The following is a 19,245-nucleotide window of genomic DNA, read 5'->3' on the forward strand; positions in this document are numbered from 1 at the left end:
AGTGAGTTGACATAAAAAAAAAAAAAAAGGCAGAAGAAGATAGATGTAGAAGTTCATTTAGAATGACCCATATCTTATTAAAACAGGTAGACATCTATATTGAGAATGAGGAAGGGGAATGTTCACATAAGTGAAAAAGGCATCCAGAGACATTTCAAAATTAAGGGCACTGGACCAATGGTTTATTAATGTCTTTTAAAGCATATGTTTAATGTGCTCATTTAACACACTTAATGCAAAACTTAATAATAACACACTTAATATATTTTACAGCACACATAATAGAAGAGAAAAGCAAAATCAGTCTACATAGTAGAGACTTTGATGATAGCAATAACATTTCTCTTGACTGTATGTTTTCACACATAATTAAATTCTTTTACTTTTTTATCCATCCAACTAGCACACAAAGTTTTAAGCTCTCCAAAAAGCAAATCACTTTCTACCACTGAAAATCTAATAAAATCTTTTTTTTTTTTTTTTAATTTTCAGCAATATCTACCACAGCCGTTTTAAACAGTCTCTGGTTTAAATCTGTCTGGAACATTCAGGCTGCATCCATATAGCCTAACCAGGCTTCCAGATCTACCCAAATCTTTCCTTTCTGTGTAAGGCAGATATTTGTCACTCACTCAGTGATTTCCATGGACAGCCATTATTGCTGAGGCCACCAAGAAGGCCCACAGGGCTGTGCTTGCTTTAGGGAGACAGACACATGTCTCCCAATGTCAAGTTTCATGCCTCCAAGGAAGAAATCTCTTTTTCCCTATTGATGTGCTTCTCCCATATGCTTCTCTCCATGTACAAATAAATGTCCTCAAGTCAAAACCGCCTTCCTTCCAGATCTCTTTCCTTTTCCTGCTCTCTGGCTAGTATTTTAGTTCACTGCTAAATAAATGAGCTAACAATTAATGATGACAATAGTGACAATTAATAATAGTAATAACAACACATGAACTATTAAGTCTGGGCCAGGAACTGTGGTAGGTACTTTATTCATTTGGTTCCCCTATGAAGTAGGTACAATTACTCTAAATTCCAGTTTTACAGATAAGGACACTGAGGCACAGACCGGTTAGAAAAGATTCCAGGGGCCACACAGAAGTAAGTAGCTAGCACAGGATCCGAACCCCAGCATCTTGACTGCATGGCTCATGCTCGACAACCATGCCCTGCTGCCTCTACATTAACGGCATTTAAAATATATAATTAAAAAAAAATCAAGCAAGTAACTTTTTTTTTTTTTTTTTTTTTTTTGCTGTGGCTAATGAATAACAGTGGCTAACAGTGAATATGGAAAATCTGGTCTGGCACCATCCTGTCTATAAACATTCCTGTTCATTAAATCAACAAATGTTTTAGACAAGTTTTGAAAGACCCTGAGAATGATTTCAATGAAAATGTGTGTCTCAGCATTTGGGGAAGTTCCCTCCAAACAGGCCCAATTAAGCAAGCCCTGTGCAGTGCTTTAGGGGGGTTCCAGTAACTGCGGGTCTGTAGCTGTGGTCAGCACACACCGAACACGTCCTGAGGCCAAGGACTTGGCACACCTCGGTCCCCTACTCTGCACACAGCCCCACCCGCTCTCTGCCCCATCCCAGGCACTCTCCACAGTGCTTAGAGGTAGGAGGCACTGTGGGGAAGTGAAGGCACTGTTGCAGTTACTACGTCACCTACAGGATCATAGAAAATGCCACTTCATCAATGAGAAAGAATGAAATATGGCCCTCTGTAGCAACGTGGATGGAACTGGAGAGTGTGATGCTAAGTGAAATAAGCCATACAGGGAAAGACAGATACCATATGTGTTCACTCTTATGTGGATCCTGAGAAACTTAACAGAAACCCATGGGGGAGGGGAAGGGGGAAAAAAAAGAGGTTAGAGTGGGAGAGAGCCAAAGCATAAGAGACTCTTAAAAACTGAGAACAAACTGAGGGTTGATGGGGGGGGGGTGGGAGGGCGGGGAGGGTGGGTGATGGGTATTGAGGAGGGCACCTTTTGGGATGAGCACTGGGTGTTGTATGGAAACCAATTTGACAATAAACTTCATATATTGAAAAAAAAAAAAGAAAATGCCACTTCATGAACTTAAAATCCTTTAGTTCAATCATGAGCATTAAAAACGTGAGGATGTACCCTTTTTGTAGGGCGTAAGTTCCTTTGCTTTGTGCCCAGCCTCACCGTTGCTGAATATGGATTGAGAATGAGCACCTATAGACAGTTACGGAGGAGGAAGAAACAGAAGAGGTCTGTTGCTTTTGAATTCTGGGTTCCACTGGGAGCACATGACCACAGCTCAATGTTTAGTCCTATCTCTGGCAACCTAGTGATGACTTTCATCTTCAGACTGTAAGTAAGATTTTCAGAGAGCCAAATATTTTTAATAGTGCCCTTTGTTAAAAATAGGCTCCTCCGCTCCGAGCCCAGAGAGTCAAGAGCTCTTTCTTACATTTGGCTTTTCTAAAGATCAGGACTGTGAAAGAACAGGGAAGACTTCAGATTCAGTTCCACGAGACTTGACCACTTTTGCAGGCATCAGGTACAGAAGATTCTTCCAGAACCTTGAGTTATACGACAGAGGTTTATCAGCGTTCCACTTCAGAACTCTGTGAGATTTCAAAAGCTTTAGTGATTGGGGGAAGAATGTGAAGTCACTGACAGGTGTAAATTCAATTAAGATGATTTTAATTTTCCTTTCTACCAGAGCTTCATGGAGTCCACTTTCAAGTTCATACCTGACTTCATTAGACATGTAGCTTTTACTTAGGACAATGATCAGTCTTCGGCTTTTCTCTATCAATGAGTGGATTTCATCAACAATAGCTGAAAAGGCAAGATGTGGCAAAGTAATTAAAGAGAACTAAAAGAGCAGACAGGAGATGAAAATCATTTTGCACAGTCTAATTCTGTATTATTTAACTTACTTCACTAGTAAGTTTTTCAAGACAAACCATTTATTCTTAATTCTATACACCTATGGAAAACAATCATCTAGATAACAATAATGAAGTTGGCACTAATTCTATGCCACTCCCTCTTCTAAATGTTTTATGTATATCAACTTACTAAAGCATCATGATGATCCTATGAAGAAAGTATTGTCATCACCACCATTTTACAGATGAGGAAGCCAAAGTGCAGAGTGGTTAAGTAACTTGCCTGGAGTCACACAGCTTGTAAATGGCAGAATCAGAACCTAGGTGGTCTAGTTCTGGAGCACCTGTTCCTAACCATCATGCTATGTTGCTTGCCTCTCCACAGGCAGGGAGGAGCACACTAAAGTCCAAATTTAAAGATTATATATCTATATATCTATATCTATATGGAGATAGATCTATATGGAGATACAGATATATAGATATAGATATAGATATAGATATAGATATAGATATAGATGATATAGATATAGATAGATATAGATGATATAGATAGATATAGATATAGATATAGATATAGATATAGATATATAGATAGACATCCATCCCACAGTTAGTCCAGACCAGAAGTTGACAAACATTCTGTAAAGGGCCAGATAGCGAATATTCCAGGCTTTTCACACCATCTTTGTCACACTGCTCATCTCTGCCACGTAGCTCAAAGGCAGCCACAGACAACACATGAACAGATGTCACCTTGCTGTGTTTCAACAAAGGTGACAGACTGGATCTGACCCGTGGATGATGGGCTGCCAATTTCTGGTTTAGACCTCTACCCTTTCTCAAATAGACGTTTTAATCCAAACTAATTACAATTAAATATACAACATTCTTTATTTTTATATAAGAACCGAGAAGAAATCTATTTGATTAATTAATTTATTAAAAATTAGTATGCTTTCTCCTTCTAATTGGTAGTATTTTCCCTTTCTCATTTGTAATCTGGGTGGGTGGGAAGGGACCACAACTATTCCTTATTTACTGCTATGTTTTCAATGCCAAGCTCAGATTTTGGCACAAGGCTGGAGCTCAGTATATGTTGCATGAATGGATGATAGTGACAATGAAAATATTTATATTGTATCCTTGGTAATGCACCAGCCCCCAAAACATTCTGACGCAGATTTCAGATATTTGCTCTGGAAGACTTCAGAGAAAATATAAGGAAATGTTACTAAATTTCTTGGCTTCAAACTGGAATTTGCTTCAATGTATGTTTTAGGGTTGTTTATATTCATATACTAGTAAAAAACTGAATTTCATGACTAAAATCCGACATGAATCATCAATCTCCTTTTATTCACCCTTTTCTGACCGTAATTTTCACACCAATTCCAACCCAACAAAGAATAAGTATTTTCTGGTAAGAATGAACTGTGTTTATAGTGCAGAGAATACCGTTCTGCTGTATAAAACATTACCAAAAGAGATATTCCTACTGTGGGGCATCTCTAGATAAATGCCTCACGACAATGCCGATTCTGGGCCTGGTTCTGAAAGTGGAATGCCCTTTCCCCAAAGGTTCAGAGAAGTAGGAAGCACATTGAAGAGCCTGGGGCCCAAAGAGGTGACTCTCAGAAGTAGTGTACTTAGCTTTTTTGTCACTACTGATTCCACTGATTTAGCTGGTCACTTTTGGTTTAGAGAATCGCGTTCATTTGTTTTTAAGGCAAAACGGGGTTGTCTTTTGTAAGGCTGAATTATTCATCTTTTACAAGGAAAATCTCTCCACCAGTTCCCTATCTTGTATTCCCTTTCTTACCTCCTCCAGGCACTACATCCCTTTCATATATGCATAACTTATACCCAAAGTGTTTCTCCAACACCCTGGGCAAAATCTCCACAGCAAAGGTGTGCTCCTCTCCATTTTCGGGTCCACATTCTTTTAGGTAAGACACAAAAGCATCGTATGTTTTCCCATCTAGGAAATAAGGTTTACTCTTTTAATTACAGTGCAAATAAAAGTTTAAGTACGAATTTGAGCAAAAGGCATGAAAAATGGGAGTGGAACCAATGAAAAGGAAAAATGAAATCGAGCATCTATCTGTACAGCATCTATAATCAAATCGTACACATTAAATATGTACTGTTCCTTGTATATCAATTGGAGCTCAATGAAGCCATTTAAAAAAGAATAAAGAAAATATTTTTGCTAGAAAACAAATTAAAAATTAGAGCAAGAATGTTTAAACTAGGTAACCCGTAAGGTCCATCAAATATATTTTGGTTCTCGGAGTCTTTTTAGACATTATTCTTTATCTATGACTTTTTAAGTTGTCAAACACAAGAAATAAATTCATTATTAAAGACAAACAAAAAATAGCATCACCAAATCTCATATGCTAATCAAGCAACCAACCAGCAAACTGTTTTTTTGCATGTACATTAAGACTCCCCTTACTATAGAAGGATGGAGATAAATACTAGATCCAGGAGCTCAAGGAATTTAAAGGCAGTTAAAGCCCAGGAGACCAAATATACCCTCAGTCTAGAATTGGAAAGCAAATCTCATCTTGGATTTCTTGTATCACCTAATTCTACAGCATCCTCATATGTCTACTCTCAGAATGACTCTCACTGGAAAGCCAAGACAGAAACAAAGCTGAGAGTTTACACTGGCAAGTGAGAAGAGACAATAGAGGTGATTTCACAGAAGACCATGTGGGAAGGGAAGGGGAAAAAATAGTTACAAACAGAGAGGGAGGGAGGCAAACCATAAGAGACTCTTAAATAGAGAATAAACTGAAGGTTGATGGGTGGGGGATGGGGAAGAGGGGAAAATGGGTGATGGGCATTGAGGAGGGCACCTGCTGGGATGAGCACTAGGTGTTATATGTAAGTGATGAATCCCGGGAATCTTCTCCCCAAACCAAGAGCACATGGTACTAGATGCCAATATGAAAACTTCCAGTCTATTGAAAGGTTTTCACTGATAATAACATCTGCTCCTATTTAATTCCTGATAATGAAGCGCTTTCAGGAGGTTAAGGCGACAAAGCCAAGATGAAAGTGTTGCCTAAGCAACAAAGACCATTGTACTAATTGGGTAACCACAAAATTACATACATCTCTGTCTCCTCTACCTTCATCCAATCTGTTTGAGAAGACAAAGCAGACAGACCCAACAACTTGAAAAGTTTACAAAGAACACATTAGCAGATGCCAGACGGTGTGACAAAACCAGCAAAACAAACAGAATCAAAACAGTCAGACACTACAGCGTGATCTCCAGGAGACACGCTTTCCGAGAAAAAGAAATTTTGAGCCAAGTCCTAAATGATACAATTGATGCTAACTGGGATTGGTAGAGGAAGAAGGGGCAGTGGGTGGGGCGTGGTCTATGCCTAAGCCGTGACAGTTGGTTAGATGGTACAGGAGTTAGATATATGCTTGCCTGTGTTATTGGAATCATGAACTTGCTACTGAGTTGAAAGCTAAATATCACTGGGTCCTTTATGAAAATCTAATAGGATGAAACCGTTCCAGTTCCATGTTCTTTGTGGTGCCACATCATGCATGCTCAACAATTCAGCCCGGTACCTTCAATGGCTCACAAAACAACAATTTCTGTTTCTGGCAAAGCTTCTTCAATTCCACCTACAGCAGTTCAAGTCAGAGCCTACTGTTGATTTAAAGCAATTGGTTGGCAGAATCGCATGCATACAAAAGAAAGGACAGGGGCGCCTGGGTGGCTCAGTGGGTTAGGCGTCTGACTTTGGCTCAGATCATGATCTCCCGTGTTCACGAGTTTGAGCCTTGCATTGGGCTCTGTGCTGATAGCACTTTGGATTATCTCTCTCTCCCTCTTTCTGTGTCCCTCCCCCACTTTCCCTCTCTCTCTCTCTCAAAATAAATGTCAACTTTAAAAAAAATGAAAAGAAAGGACATTTTGGTAAAAACTGTAGAATTAATATGCATATCGGAGGTAGGAAAAGCTGGTATAAAAAAAGAGCCAGTTCCTAGTTTAATCAGTAAGTGGATCCCCCAAGTAATTCTGTTAGATTGCTGTGAAATACAGCTATTTATTAGTGTAAGAGCTAGTGTTTCCGTTAATAGTCATTATGTCAACGATTAGAATAGGCGCCAAGGAGTAAGAAATAAATAAGTACACTTTTTTAAAAGGTACTCTTTTTTTGTAATCATGATGTAACTAATTGCAATAAACTGGAAAGACAATTCAGCCAAATTTATACTGTAATATGCAAGTAATATAGCTTTACTCTTACCCATGGAAAATTAGTTTTTCAACTATTAATTAATTTTCAAATGCCTTATTTCAAGCAACTCTCTTCTTGGTTTAGCAAATCTTGTAATTTATATTCTAATTTACTTTAAACCCAGGTAATGAACGGCTTGCTGGCTTTGATAACAAAGTAAAGTGCTTAAGATAAGGTATCGGAAAGCTAATAATAATTATTTGGGGTTCTGTATAAACGAAGTCCTCATGTGAATGGGCATTTGGGACTTTAAGGAATCAGGCCAGAGCTTCTCAAACTGTGTTCAGCAAGTGACCATGTTTTCATTTAATTTGACTGGCTTGGGCTGATGGTTTCATTTCCAGTCCTTCATAAACCAGTACTGAAAACATTCTTGGATATTGCAGCAATATCAATTGGCCAGGAAAGTTTAAATTTTTGCACTTTATCTCTATTTCTGCCCTTTTCCACAACTGATCTCTGTCATGGACCACACTTTTCAATATAGCTGATGTAGAGCACATCTGTAAATGTTTCCATGCACCGCCACATCGGGAGGTAGGAAGCGTGAACTGAAAAAAAAAATGTGGATTGGGTCAAACACAACAACGAGGGGGAAAAAATCTTAGCTGAAGATCAGAAAGAGAAATATTGGTGAATGCTCATTTTGAGATACTTTCTGATCAATGCAAGTACAGACCTGTTCAGAAAGGGCCAACAAGAGACTTTTCGGTTGTTTGCAGTGTTTCTCTCCATCTCCAAAATTGCACACACACAGGCTCAAAGCTAAATTAATTAGCTTTGCTAATTTTATGTTATTTTTTAAATTTATTTTTATTTTTGAGAGAGAGAGAGAGAGAGAGAGAGAGAGCCTCAAGCTGGCTCCATGCTGTCAGCACAGATCCCAACACGGGGCTTGATCCCACAAACCGTGAGATCACAAACTGAGCTGAGATCAAGAGTCAGATGCTCAACCGACTGAGCCACTCAGGTATTCCTAATTTTATATTATTAATTAAAAGTTGCAAATGTGAAAAATCTGAGACTTCTTTCATAACTTGAGGAGAGGAGGGTCTTTCTACTTCTGATCACAGATCCAGATTTAAAAAATCCATAATAATAAAAATGTACACCTGAAACTAACATAGCAGTGTGTTCAATTATCCTTCAAGAATAACAACAACAAAAAATCTTCCACATGTGACACTACTATAAGCAAAGTCAAAAGACAGATTACAATCTGGGAATAATATTTTCATTTCATATTATAGACAACAGGCTAGCCTCCTTAAACTAGAAATAGCTCCTAGATATAAACAAGAAAAGGAAAGGCCAACAACCCAAAAGAAAAAATGGCAAAGGCTGTGAATGAGTACTTTGAGAAAAGAAGTACAAATGAGTCTTACACAAATCAATAGTGACTCTTGCATAGGAAGCGAAATGGCAAACGAAAACTACCCGGAGATACAACTATTTACCTATCAGATTGGCACATACTCAAAAGGTTTTGGGTAAGGTCATGGGACAAAAGTGACCCCATTCTTTGAAGGTGGCAGTGGTATAGTAATATGGGGGGCAAATTTGCAATATCTGCCAAAGTAACAATTGTGTTTATCCTTGGTGTTGCCAGCAATTCCACTTAGGAGAATTCTTCCTTCAGTTATACTGCCCACAGTTGAACCGATGACTGTACAAAACTATCTGTCCCATCATTTCAGTAATAACAAGTTGTTTTAAATAACCCACAAGGTGACCAAATAGGCAGTGAGACAGCTGCAGAAATAAAACACTGGGCAAGCCTAACAACTGAGAGACTTTACAAACTACTATAGAAGTGCATCCAAGGCATATTAAATCAAAGTTAAAAATAGTGTACCTAATACGCGAACATTCGTTGGAGCGGAATTTGATTCTATATTGGTATTTGTTCGCCTATACTGTCAATGGTGGATGAAGTGGGAAAAACAGACATAGGATAGGATGACAGGGAGATATTCTGCTGTATCATTTCTCAGACTTTTTGTGTTTTGAACTATGTGTGTCCTACACACACACACACACACACACACACACACACAAGCAAGTGCAATGGGGTAGACTGATTTTTTTAAATTCAGTAGCCATCTTTCTTTTTTATTAAAGTACACATAATTCAGTAACTGTCTTGAAACTTGAGGACTTCTTTAAATCACCTTTAAAAGTAGAGAAACCTAGGCACAGAGTTGCCACACAGAAACAGCCATAGATAAAAACAGGCAGTTCTAGGAAACTGGAACCCGGGTCATTTGACTTCTAGTCCGGGGTTCCTGTAGATACATCATGCAGCCTTCTTTGTCAGGTTAAAATAATGAACCATAATACAATTCAATTCCATTGAAATGAAGTTTATTGAACGTGCATATTGTTTAAGATGCCCAGATTTTGTGTGAATAACGACAGCTCATGGGCACAAGCATCTCACAGGCCATGAAGAAGGACGTGACATGCGTGCATAAAACAGTTAGAGAACAGGTTTTGGCAACATATGAGCAAGCACAAAAAAAGGTGATACAAGACAACACTTGTGAGGGATGCTACGTTCAAATCAATTTTTCCCATGGACAAACCTCTACCACACATGAAGTATAATCAAAATGAAATGAAGATTAATGTTTCTTTATTTGGTTTCTTTTTAAAAATTTTTTAATGTTTATTCATTTTTGAGACAGAGAAAGAGTGTGAGTGGGGAAGGGGCAGAGAGAGAGGGAGACACAGAATCCAAGCAGCCTCCAGGCTCTGAGCTGTCAGCACAGAGCCTGATGTGGGGCTTGAACCCACAAACCGTGAGATCATGACCTGAGCCGAAGTCAGACACTTAACTGACTGAGCCACCCAGGTGCCCCTCTTTATTTGGTTTCTTAATGAAGTAAGAAGATAAGAAAATCCAGCATTGTGATATTCATTACCTGTTAATGTTTCATCTTTTCTCATGAAATGTCTATAAAATAGAGCCAAGTCAACTCTATAAATGACACCCATTATCACTAGGCACACAACTACCACTGAGATCAAAACAGCCACAATCATTCCTCTGGTGAAGATGTAGCCTGGGATATCAGCCATATCTTCTAGAGAGGAAAAGAAAATGGAAATGATTAATGAAAGATGGTTTACCAGTGTCTCCCCCCATCTTACCTCATAGTTGTCAGTTTTTATATTTAGCCCTAATCCCAGTTGTCTATCCAACGCATTCCGTTCACTTAGTCCACATTCCTGCCTTTAGTCTGGAGTACTGACCTTTCTACTCCGATTTTTAAAGAATAAAAATGTGTAAAAGGATATTCAGAGACCTGAATGGAAAGCATTGTGATATAGCCTGTCCCTACTTGGGGAAGGCAAGGATGATAAGATACCAGGGTGAAATGTCCAGGGACCCAAACATACATCTCAGCTGGTATGTTGAGAACATAAATGGAAGTACACAGTCTTGAGAGAGCAAGTGCTGACCTGAGCTCGTCTGGGCTCCCAGCCTGGCTCCGTCACTTAGTTTGTGTCCTAGGGAAAGTCACTGATTCCCTTCATTCTTAGCATCTTCATCCATAATATGAACCCATTTCTGAGCAGCTATTGGGCCAATGACCCTGGGTTGTATTGTATTGGTGGAGGATGGAGGGGGGTGACTCTGGAATGTTCCGTCAGGTAGGCAGTGAAAAATTTTAGGAGTCCGCAGATCTGAGCCATCAACTGTCCACCTGCCAGATCCAGGGACTGGTCCAAGGAAGGGAAGCCTCAGCTAATCTTGGTTGAATACATGAGCACACGCAAGGGCCCCCTGTGCCCAGCGCCCAGCTAAGGTAGGCTGGAGGCCGCAGTACCTAGTATCATTAGCCTCACCCTACACTGAGCTGCAAGCATGCCTCCCCTCGTTATGGGTGTGTGAGGGCTGCCATGACTGCCTCCCCCATGACACTCAGCTACATCTCTGTCTCTGGGCTATATCTGCTCCACTCTCTTGGGCCCCTGGTGCTTATCTAGGACTGCAATCTGATCGAGAGCAAAGGATTAGAGTTTGCGTTTTCATTTTCTGCATGAAATCAATGCACAGGGGACTCCGGCAGGGGACTGAGCCCCAGTTTAGCCTGAATACCTGTGACACAAGGCAGACAATTTCACCTCTTGGGAGCTTGCTTCCTGGGGTGTAAAATGAAGGGAGTGGTGATCTTTGAGGTATCCCTCAGCAGCAACTTTCTAAGCTTCCACAAACTTCCAAAGTAAAACTTGCTCATACCTTTTTTCAACAAGACAAAGTTTATGGTGTCTGTGCCTCCCTCGCTGGCCACAGTGCAATTATATGAAAATTTTAGATTTTTTGCATTAATATTCTCAATTTTCAACATTCTTGACACATACAATTTGCCGTCCAGAGCCCTGTAAAAGAAGAAACAATTCAGTGACAGGCTTTGTTCATTGCCAGCAACATTGCTCATGAGGGAGGAATTCATATGCACAAATACTCAAAGGCAGTGGCTCTGTTGGCCCCATGGAACCTTCTCTTTCTGGTGGGTCCTCAGAGTGTGGGCCACCACAAACCTCTGCTCCTCCGGGGAGCATCAGGGTGGACAGAAACAGCCCTCCTGAGACCACCTGGGGACGACCCTGTGAACCGCCCAGAATGAAAATGTCTGGAAGGTAATGATGCTAAGTCCTCTCTCAATGATTTTCCCCTATTTCTCCTCGCCCAACGGCATAGCGTTCTTCCCATGGGGAGGTCTCCACCGATTGTGACAAAGCTGCAAATAGTTCAGCAGAGATACAGATTCCTATCAAGCTTGTCCATGCCATCCTGAAGATCGCTTTTATTTTGTTCAGCATCGAAAACAAACTGAAGAATGACACTATTGTCAGATGCACCTGCAGGCATATGAAAAATACCAATTAAGCTGTTCAGCACATGTCAGAAAATGACGTAGACAACCATTAGCAGCAAGCTGTCTTTCTCTTCTTAAAAGATCCAAGTTGTCCTGTCATCGATGCAAGGCAACTGCTCATGACATCTGCTTCCCCGTCAATGACAGGCCGTGAAAGCACCATGTCAACCAGCACTCCCCAGGTGCGCTCACTCACCTGCCATGCCCCTAGCAGCAGGTGCCTCTATTCTTGGGACATGGCACCCTCTGTAGCCTCCAACTGTGTCAAATATAATTTGAACATGATTCTGTAAAGAAGTCACCAATCCAGAAATAGCAACTATCTCATATCAGTGAAAAATCCCGAAGTAAGGCACAAAAGGCCAGTAAGAAGCCAAGACAGATGACAGAAAAAGCACAGGCATAACTCTAAAGAAAGACCACCTTACTCTTAGCTTAGTTTGAGCTCCATTGCAGATAGTTTGGTGAGTTGGTCTTCTATCCCTCCAAACAGGAGCAACAGATCGCTAGAAGGGGGAAATTCAGAACTCCAGGGGAGGTTCGATGCTGAGGATAAAGACACAATGGCAAGACAGCCCTGCAATTCAGCTGAGTTACTAGTCACGTGCCTACTACAAGCAAGTGGACAGACCTTGCACCATAAGGAGCTTGCAGACAAGTGTTAGCAAGAATCAAGAGTTGTTGCTGTGACATCAAAGAATTTTTTTAAGTGTAAAAAGCAGAAAAAAATCCTCAAAAGTGCAGCTAAGGTAACAGATACCTTGGGATCCCTACTCTCTGCCACCTGAGTATATCAGTACAATACTGATTAATGACCCAAAGTCATTCAAAAACACTCAAATGACCACAGGCTTAGCACAATTTTCAAAATCCAAAAAACTATGGCCTAGGTAATCCCTCTTTTATCAGATGCTTAAGTAAATTGCCCATCCCTATCAGATCCTGACCAACCAAAAGCTACTTTTTGTAAGGCGATGTTAAAAAACCTCACTGACCTTCTTTTTCTAGTTTAGATCTTAGCAATAGATTTCTGCATAATCCATCAGCCTAGCGCATGGTAATTATCATTATAAAATATGTAAATTATAAATTAAAATTTAAACTTATCTCAAACACCCAATCAGCCATTCAGGACTCTGGTGTTTTTTATAGCATGGATCTATGATACAATGTGATTTGTATATATCATGATACATAATACATCACATATACGTACCTATTTTTTTTTACGTTCTCTTCATGTACATTGGGCTCCTTTCCATTTTCATCCCACAAGTTCCAATAAATCTGATCCTTTTCATTCGCCAAAGCAGAGCAATTGAGGTTTACATCTTTTCCTACGTAAAAGTTGACAACCAATATTCTGATCTTACAGACTCAGAATTCCCAAAGGTATAAAATTAATATAATCAACATATATTAACTTAATACATAGAGCTAATGTAGTGCTACCTCTCAGAAAGAAAAAGATAGGCTTGGTTTTTAAATCTTAAAACATGTATAAAGCAGAGAAATTAGGTAGCAATTTTAAGTCATCCACAGCCTATGAGTTGGTTTCGCTTCAAATGTCTATGTTTAAATAAATTATTAAAACTTAGAGTGGCGAGTGGGCCTTCTTTTCAACATACAGTTTAGTAGGTAGTGTCGGGGCAACACTCCCACAGCAACTTCTAGAAAAACAAAATGGGTAAATCACACAAAATTAAGTTAGCCAGCAATTAAAGACATTAAAGTGCAGGGAAAACAAAGAGAAACAGCCGGGCTGAAAACGCAGCCAGGAAGAAGCCCTTCCAGGAGGAGCTGAGATAGCCGGCCATCTTATTCTTTGGAGAAATTACTTTGGGTTTGTACAGCACCAGGGGAATCTCCCAGAGAAAAGAGAGCCCAGGGGAAACTCTGACAGCCACACTGGCTTGCAGAATTATTGCCGAGGGCTTGGACAACACACAGGAGGCTGCAAAGGCTCAAGGGTCTCTCCTACAGTCTCACAGTACTTAGGGGAGAAAGTCCCACTTCCAGGAAGAGATGTACAACAAAGACAGGACTGAAGTCCTTGCATGCCCCACCCCGCCCCATAACCTCGCTGCAGGGAATGCCAAAGGAAAGGTTTCAGAGTCACAAAAAATTATCCCAGACGAAAGCAAGGCACTACATGAACAAATGAAGAGTACAAGAAAATACAAGTATTTCAGTAAATATAAAAGAATTTTGGTCACCTAAAGCAATAACAGTGCCAATCTATTTTGAGTTTTATCACATATGCAGTAGGGAAATACGTAAACTAATAGCACAAAGTGAGGTAAGAAGACAAAAGGAAATACAAGTCTCTAGCACAACTTTTTTTTTTAATATTTATTTATTTTTGACAGAGAGAGAGAGAGAGAGAGAGAGAGATGGAGCATGAGCGGGGGAGGGGCAGAGAGAGAGGGAGACACAGAATCCGAAACAGGCTCCAGGCTCTGAGCTGTCAGCACAGAGCCCGACGCGGGGCTCGAACTCACAGACCGCGAGATCATGACCTGAGCCGAAGTCGGACGCTCAACCGACTGAGCCACCCAGGCGCCCCTCTAGCACAACTTAATGAAGGACACAAAAAGGTATAACTAGAAAGAAAACAAATCATATTAAATGAAAGAAAGAAAAAATACTTCATGAATCCAAAAGGAAGGGAGGAATAACAGGAACAAATAACACATAAGGCAACTAACAAACACATAGCAAGATAAGAGGCTTCACAGGATCACCATCATTAAATATAAATGGACTGAGGGGCGCCGGGATGGCTCAGTTAGTTAGGCACATGACTCAGGTCATGATCTCACTGTTCGTGGGCTGGGGCCCCGCAAAGGGCTCTGTGCTGACAGCTCAGAGCTTGGAGCCTGCTTCAGATTCTGTGTCTCCCTCTCTCTCTCTACGGCCCCCCCCCCCCCCCCCCCCGCCCTACTCACTCCCTACCCCTCTCTGTCTCTCAAAAATGAATGAACATAAAAAAAAAATGTTTTAAATGTCAATGGACTAGACACTATACAGACTGGATTTCAAAAAAGATCCAAATAGATATAGTTGACGTGAAATATAGTGCATGTGTAACTGATTTACAAAGAAATGTTAAAAGGATATAAAAAAAAGATAAAACATGCCAATCCCAAACAAAAGAAAACTGCTATGGCTGTCTATTACTAGAGAAAGTAGGCATTTAGGAAAGAAGTAACATGATAGATAAAGAGAGAAATTTTATAATGATAAAGTGTCAGTTCAACAGGCATCAGTACGTATGTGCCCACAAGATAACCTCAGCATGTATAAAGCAAAGATTGAACAAAAGGGTACGTAGACAAATTAACCATCGTAGATGCAGATGTTAACATCTCTTTCTTTAACAGATAAAGAAAACACATCAAAGATTGGTTACAATATACATGATTTGAACAATGCCATTAGCTAACTTCACATAATTGGTATTTACAGAATGATAAAACCGAAACCTGCAGAATGCACATTTGTTTCAAACACACTGGGAACATTCATCAAGATGCCACATTCTGTTCCTTAAGCAAGTTACTGCAAATTTCATCAGACTGAAATGATACAGAATACAATCTTGGACCAGTATGAAACTAAACTGGATATCAATAACAACAACAACAACACAAAAACTAGAAAATCCTCCAACTATTTAGAAGTTAAAAAGAACAAATTATCCATAGATGAAAGAAGAAATCACAAGGGAAGTGTTTTTTTTTTTTTTAATGTTTGAACCAAATAGTAATGAAAACACAGCATACCTGTATTTGTTAGAAACAGCTACAGTAGCGATTAGAGGGAATTGTAGAGCTTAAAATTCATGTGCTACCAGAGATGATAATTGAAATCAATTATCTATGTCTCCATGTCAACAAATGAAAATTGAGGTGCAAATTAAGCCCAAAATGAGAAGAAAGAAATAACAAAGCTAAGTTCAGGAATCAATAAAAATAAAAAGCAGGCAATCCACAAACACAAAAGGCAAAGTATCTAAGCTACGCTGGGCATCTGTGGTCCCACAAATGATTGTGACAGGTGGTGGTGGTCCAAAGGTGTGGGCTTAGGAAACAGTCAACAGAAACTTGAACCCCAGCTTCACCACTTTTTATTTTTTTAACTTTAGACAGATTTGTGAACCCTTCTGGGCTTTGGTCATTTAATCCATTAGATGGGAATAATACCCCTTGGAGTTTTTTGGAGGATTGAATTCAAGAATGTTTTTCTGGACGTCTGGGTGGCTCAGTCGGTTAAGCGTCCAATTTCGACTCAGGTCATGATCTCAGGTCCGTGGGTTCAACCCCACATGGGCTCTGTGCTGACAGCCCAGAGCCTGGAGCCTGCCTCCGATTCTGTATCTCCCTCTCTCTCTGCCCCTCCCCCACTCACACTCTGTCTCTGTCTCTCAAAAATGAATAAACATTTTAAAAAAGAATATATTTCAAACACCTAATACAAAACATGATTTAGTATACGTGAATTTCTTCTTTTCCTTCCCTCCTTTCCTTATGGAAAGGAATTACTCAACTGGACATGTTGATTTCATCAAGACCTGTCTGGATGGTCAATTAAGTCCATTGATTCAAAGTCCATTGATTAAACAGTCAAATATTCATAACACAGGATAAGTCTGAATCATTTCTCCAGAGTGCTCTCTTCTAGGGTTTTCGTCTTTAAAAATAACCATAAAGACTATTAGAGAAAAGCCACAATGGGGTGACCAAAACCCTATGTAAAAACCACAGGCACGTCACATTATAGAACTTACAATGTTTTCAACATACTGTTCATTTTCATCAGCCTAAAAATGGCAACATTCAAACAATGACATACTTTCCCTGCTTTTCTAACTTTCCTCACTAAATCTGGTATGTGTTATGCACGCACAATATTGGTGAATCATGAATCACATTTAGCCTTGGAAGACTCAATTATGCACCCCATTCCTAAATGTGGAATACATGTATGTCAACATATACCTAATTCCACCTTCACACGGTTAAGCTTTGGTCCAAGAAGAACAGGAATTATTTTACTGCGATCTAAAAGTGAAAAAAAGAAAAGAAAAATGTTTCAGCGTTGCACTGAGCTTCTCTAAGACAAGTTTTTGTTGCAATATGCTTATACGATGTAACAAAAATTCTAAATAGTCATCACTATGTCATATTTTCATTAAGTAATGGTTGCAGGGAATATTGTTTGTTTCACTTTCCATCAATGCAAAGCTAATGTAACTGGAGGGAACACACTAAATTTTGTTTCCTTCAAATCTTTGGCTTCTGCAGCTATATGGCAGAGGAAAATGTTCATCCAGGAGGGACAACCACATCTGTAGGATTTAGATGCAAAGTCACTGGGAAGTGCCTTTCTGCTCTTTCTTCCTTCTGTCTGCCCTTCTCAACCCCTCGAAGATGGATTTATTGGGCACAGGGTCTCTATCCGTGCTTTGGCAAGACACTCTCTCTCAGGTGCCAACCCTCCCCTCATAGACACTAAACGAAGCACACCTTCAATTCTGTGCTCTTGATACCTCACTTGCCTCACCTTAGTCCTGGCCCTGCAAGGTGTCCACATGTGTGGGCTCAGCTCTACTTCTGTTCCCGAGTGGCTTCTGACCTTGACCAGAGGTACATAATACTCTCCACCCCAGCCTCCCTCTAGTAATGTTTCAAAAGTAAATACTTCCCTAGCAGCCTCCCACTGAATGCTCTCCTACAACCTAGGACAGCTGATAGCTGCACAACACTGAGAGCACCTGTGGTCATACATTGAAATTGCTGTTGTCAAGTTCTCGTTACTCTTCTGATCAGCACTGGCAACTTTCCTCATGACCTAGACTCTCCCTTCTAGCACATCTGGCACTCCTAGGGCATTTACAAGTAACCTCCAGAGCAGCCTTCCTGGGACATACTTGTCCTTAGCAAACACGATGCCTGAGGACAAGGAGTAAAAGGCAACCCAGGAGCTCTCCCGCAGCGCCCTCACCTACCTGAGCTCTCTCAGAAAGTGTGATGCTGAAGAGTGAAGGGTTGAGACGGGAGGGGTGAATGTGTGGGTGAGAACTGGAGGATGAAACTCGCAAAGTGAAAGCCCAGGTGAGTCGGATTTGGTTCCTCTGGGGTTCAGAGTCTCTGGGCAAGCCTGGAATTGCTATAAGTGGACAGCGGGACCTGGGACGCCCCCAGAGAAAGAAGGAACTCTCGGCCTTGAGAGTATGGAGGAACATGAGTCGATTCAAGGACAAGGGGGCAAGAGGTGATTTTGCTGAAAATTGCCATTGCTTATCTTTCTCCGGATCCATTTTCTTCCCCCCTGGGAAGAGGTAGTGTCAAAGGGTATCTGTAGGACAGGACGTCTTTAAGACAGTATGCCATCTGCTAAACCTTGAAATATATCGGGGAGCCTGGGTGGTTCAGCCGGTTAAGCGTCTGACTTCAGCCCAGGTCATGATCTCACAGTTCGTGAGTTCAAGCCCCGCGTTGGGCTCCGTGCTGACAGCTGGGGGCCTAGAGCCAGCTTCTGATTCTGCGTCGCCCCGCCTCTCTCTCTGCCCCTCCACCGCTCACACTCTCTCTCTCTCTCAAAAATAAATAAACCTTAAAAACAATTTTAAAACTTGAAGTATATCATTGGAAACCCCAAGTACCCTGTCCCCAGCGTGCTTTCCTCCTCATCCGTCATGTCCCACCTATAAACTCAGCTCAGAGTCTCCTGTCTCTGATCTATCTCTGGACTCCTTCTGCACCCTAACATCACACAGATGTGTCCGGTTTCATACACTAGGTACTTCTATGTGGCTTATCACCTCTCCTGACTGTTCCTCGAGAATAGCATAGAACTCACTTCATTGCTTATTTCCCTGTTTCCTTTACCTCCTGATGCTCAATACAGTTTATTGAATACAGGCACCCTCAATAAAATACCTGTTGAGTGAAAGCATACACTGAACAATAAAAAAATCCACAAATTACTCGAATACAAGATAAGAGGGAGACATTCTACTACATACAAGTCATTTACTATCCCCCCTCCCCACCACCAATCTCTCCAGGGTGGTGAATGACGCCCAAATTATTTGACCCTATATTTGAGCTAGTGATGCGGTCATGACTCCAAATAAGTTGCCTCTGGATTCCTGTGCTGGGTTAGAAGAAAGAAAACTCTGTTTTATAAGATACATTTCT

At 40.6% G+C, this 19,245-nt stretch overlaps 1 protein-coding gene across 6 annotated transcripts in view; it reads right to left on the minus strand.

Annotated features, from left to right (window-relative positions):
* Positions 1-451: 451 nt before the first annotated feature.
* Positions 452-19,245, minus strand: part of IL18R1 (interleukin 18 receptor 1) — a 36,777-nt gene continuing 17,983 nt past the window's right edge. For 4 of the 6 annotated variants that reach the window (XM_049651268.1, XM_049651267.1, XM_049651269.1 and 1 more), the window contains 6 exons: positions 17,041-17,103; positions 13,257-13,377; positions 11,401-11,540; positions 10,079-10,240; positions 4,700-4,858; positions 452-2,824 (listed from right to left, as the gene is read on the minus strand). In XM_049651268.1, coding sequence (XP_049507225.1) covers positions 2,469-2,824; positions 4,700-4,858; positions 10,079-10,240; positions 11,401-11,540; positions 13,257-13,377; positions 17,041-17,103 — 1,001 coding nt within the window. In that variant the 3' untranslated portion in view covers positions 452-2,468. The remainder of the gene's footprint in view (positions 2,825-4,699; positions 4,859-10,078; positions 10,241-11,400; positions 11,541-13,256; positions 13,378-17,040; positions 17,104-19,245) is intronic. The other 2 variants (XM_049651271.1, XM_049651272.1) reach the window with 2 other exon arrangements.

The sequence above is a fragment of the Panthera uncia genome (assembly GCF_023721935.1).
Source record: "Panthera uncia isolate 11264 chromosome A3 unlocalized genomic scaffold, Puncia_PCG_1.0 HiC_scaffold_11, whole genome shotgun sequence".
Taxonomy (NCBI): domain Eukaryota; kingdom Metazoa; phylum Chordata; class Mammalia; order Carnivora; family Felidae; genus Panthera; species Panthera uncia.